Source organism: Ixodes scapularis, unplaced genomic scaffold (assembly GCF_016920785.2).
Source record: "Ixodes scapularis isolate PalLabHiFi unplaced genomic scaffold, ASM1692078v2 PGA_scaffold2__306_contigs__length_199485367, whole genome shotgun sequence".
Taxonomy (NCBI): domain Eukaryota; kingdom Metazoa; phylum Arthropoda; class Arachnida; order Ixodida; family Ixodidae; genus Ixodes; species Ixodes scapularis.
The window spans coordinates 145,847,966-145,851,236 of NW_024609857.1; the positions used below are offsets into that span (position 1 = coordinate 145,847,966).

Genomic DNA, 3,271 nt, shown 5'->3' on the forward strand with positions numbered 1-3,271 from the left:
GGGCACGTTAATTTGCTGAAGTGTGGTGAGCTCGTCGCACCAGTTGTTCCAGCCACTCATCAGTTCTTCCGGCAGTGTATCGTCCCAGCGCAGATTCAGCTTCCAGATTTCCTGAAACAAGATCTTGGCTCGCACCACGAAGGGGGAGAGGAAACCAAGGGGGTCATACAGTCATGCTGTCGTCTGGAGCACGAAACGCTTGGTGTTTCTTCGTTGGCGGGCAAACCCAATCACGTGTTCTGCCGAAAGGGAAAGGCTGTCTTCATTCGGCTTCCACGTCAGACCGAGTACCTTCAACACACCCGTCTGTTGTCCCAATGGTCTCTTATCGGGACTCTTGTCTTCAAGCATTTTCGACAGGGCTGCGCTATTGGAGCCCCACTTATGGAGCTTCATCCTACTCCAAATATCTCGATCGCCTCGTTGCAGAATGTTCGGGCGTCCTCTTCACTTTCCGCGCCCGTCAAGAGGTCGTCAACGTAGACCGATCTACCCAGTCGCTCTGCTGTCTTGGGGAATACGCTCTCCATTTCTCTGAAATGATGTCGTAGGGTCGCGGCCAACAGAAAGGGGCTGGACGTGGCTCCGAAAATGACCCTCATCATACGCCAGACTTCCACCTCCGGAGTTGTTTGGTTCGGTTGAGGAACTTCTTTGTACCAGAGGAACCGCAGAGCATTGCGATCCTCCGGGTTTACTCCAATTTGAAGGAAGGCCTTTTCGACGTCCGCAACCAGTGCCACCGGGTGTTGCCTGAAGTTGAGAAGCAGGCTAACAAGGTCTGGGTTCAGGTTCGGACCGCTCTCCAGGTTGTCGTTTAGTGACTTGCAGTTCGGTCCGTGCGAAGACGCGTCGAAAACGATTCTCATCTTCGTCATGCTGCTGCCTTCTCGCAGAACAGCCTGGTGGGGCATGTAGTACACGCGTTCACCCGAGTTATCTTCTCTCTCGACCCTCTCAGCCATTCCGTTCTCGACGTAAAGCCGGACTGCCTGATCATATCTCTGCATGAGCTCAGGATTCTTGCACAGCCTCTTTCGTTGGCTTTCGAGTCTCTTCCAAGCCATCTCTCGGTTGCAATCAAGATTTACATCAGGTTTCCAAAAAAGGCTCACTTCGTATCTTCGATCAGATTTGGTGATGCTTCTCTCAAAGCGCTGCATGATGTCGCTATCGGAGTGATCCTGGACCTCTGCGTCCACAACTCCCATACTCTCAAGCTCTCAAAATCCTCTCAGGACAGCCGTGTTCTCCTGGTCGCTCACGGCAGCTCTGAGGACGATCACTTGGGAACAGTTGATAACAGCTGCAGTCGCCTGGGAGCGCCCATGTACTGCCCAACCAAAGGCGGTCTCCACTGCCGTCAGGTTCTCGCTCAGTCGACGGACTCTTCCCGTAACGCATCCCCAGTAGTGCTCCGATCCTAAAAGGATTCCTACTCCCTTGCACTCGAGTCCGTTCAGGTCGTCACCAACCGTTAGTGCGAGCTCCTCCATATTCACCAGGATGTCTTCATCCAGGCCTGGAAATTCTTGTTCGCAGATAGAGCGCGTCTCGAGGGCGTCTATCTCATATGTCTGGCCGGTTAGACGATTACTCAAAACTACTTGAACTCTACGGTACGTTTGTTCGCTAGTCTTGCCACCGAACACTCCGACGGTAAGAACCTCCGTTCCGAGAAGCTTGCAACCAAGACCCCTCGACAGCTCCTCTGTAATGAAGGAGCGCTGACTACCGCTGTCGAAGAGAATGCGGGCCAACTTTCTTCTGTTCTTGCTTTCTACCCAACCGGTAACCGATTGCAGAAGGACAGCCGGTTTGTTGCCCTTCTCGCTCACATGCAGGTTGAGAGGCGTCCTGTCTTTCTCCCGCGTTTCATCCGATCCGCTGGCAGCTCGTCCCGGAAAGTAATCTGGATCACACATAGCGGATACATGCCTTCCTCGACACCTGTCACAACGGAGCGTGCCGCGACACATTCTTGCCGTGTGGTTCGGCTTTGTGCACCGGAAGCACCTGCGATCGGCTTGCAGCCTGCACTTCGTTTCCTTCAGTTCGATCTTCGCGCTACAGTCTGGTGTGCTGTGCGCCTTTGATTTGCAAAGAAAGCATTCCATGCTGTCCATCCTGCCATACAAGGCCGTAGCGGTAGCGTTCCGAGTCTTGGCGTTGTTTAGGCGCCTCTTCAGATGTTCATGCATGGGGAAACAATGTGCAGGCTTACCGCCGGCGTCTTCGGGTTGTTCCTTGGATGTTTTCTCCCGGCTCTCCACCTCGATCTTGAGAAAGTTCAGCAGCGCGCGCACCTTCTTTACGGGTCCTTGCCCCGTTGCTGAGTCGGAGCCGATGTCGGTGGCTGATGTTCCCCCGGCGGTGGCGTTTTCGGCGTTCCCCGAAGACATCTTCCGGTTGAACTCCAGCCTCATGTCGTCCGGAAGCGCACGAAGCAGAACCGGGTAGAGCATGGCACAGTATGACTGATCCGTCACACCCAACGCCCGAAGGCCCCGGATGTGAGCCTGGACGCTGTCGTAGACCCGCCGCAGAGGTCTGACGCTGCGCGATGACGGCACCTGATTGATGTCCATGAGCCCTGTCATGTGGTCCTGTATCAGCTCCGCCTGGTTCCCGAACCGCTGCTGCAGGAGCTTGATGGCGTGGGCGTAGCATTCAGCGGTTGGGTGCAGTCCTGCGATGGCGGCTGCTCCATCACCAGTCAGGGCTGACCTCAAGTAGTTGAATTTTTCTTAGGATGATAGTTCCGGATTTTCATGGATGGCGGTCTGAAATTGCTCCCAGAAGGGCTGCCAATTTCTTCGGTGTCCGATAAACTTGATGAGCACTAATTTGGGAAGCTTGATTTTTGATGTCACCTTTCTTGCTTCCCGCTCTTCGTTCGGTTTCCCACTTGTTCGTTGGCTGTCCTCCGGGCTTTTCACTTTCCTTTTGAGCTTCGCTAGGCACGTGACGATCTTGTCAGAATAATCTATCACTTGCGTGAATTCTGCTTCTGCTTCTTTTTCGGAAATCAACGACTCGATCGCCGCATCTACGTGGTTGAGTTGGTCCCGAGCGAGGCTTAGACGTTCGATCAATATATCGAGATCATCGACGGTCGGCGTAGCTGATTGTAATAAATCCTGTGCCTCACTGAGGAGCCTCCTTACTTGCGTTCGATGCGTTTTTCGTTTTTTCTTGAGGACGTCCATTGCCGTTCAGTCCTGGCTTGTAGTGCTGCTTGCTTGTGTCGGTCTATCGTAGATGTTGACGT

The 3,271-nt window shown here is 53.7% G+C and overlaps 1 protein-coding gene across 1 annotated transcript; it reads right to left on the minus strand.

Annotated features, from left to right (window-relative positions):
- Positions 1-1,223: 1,223 nt before the first annotated feature.
- LOC120838299 lies at positions 1,224-2,600 on the minus strand. The gene has a single exon (XM_040208158.1). It carries the CDS (start codon positions 2,598-2,600, stop codon positions 1,224-1,226), a length of 1,377 nt encoding a protein of 458 aa, XP_040064092.1.
- Between the last annotated feature and the right edge of the window lie 671 nt (positions 2,601-3,271).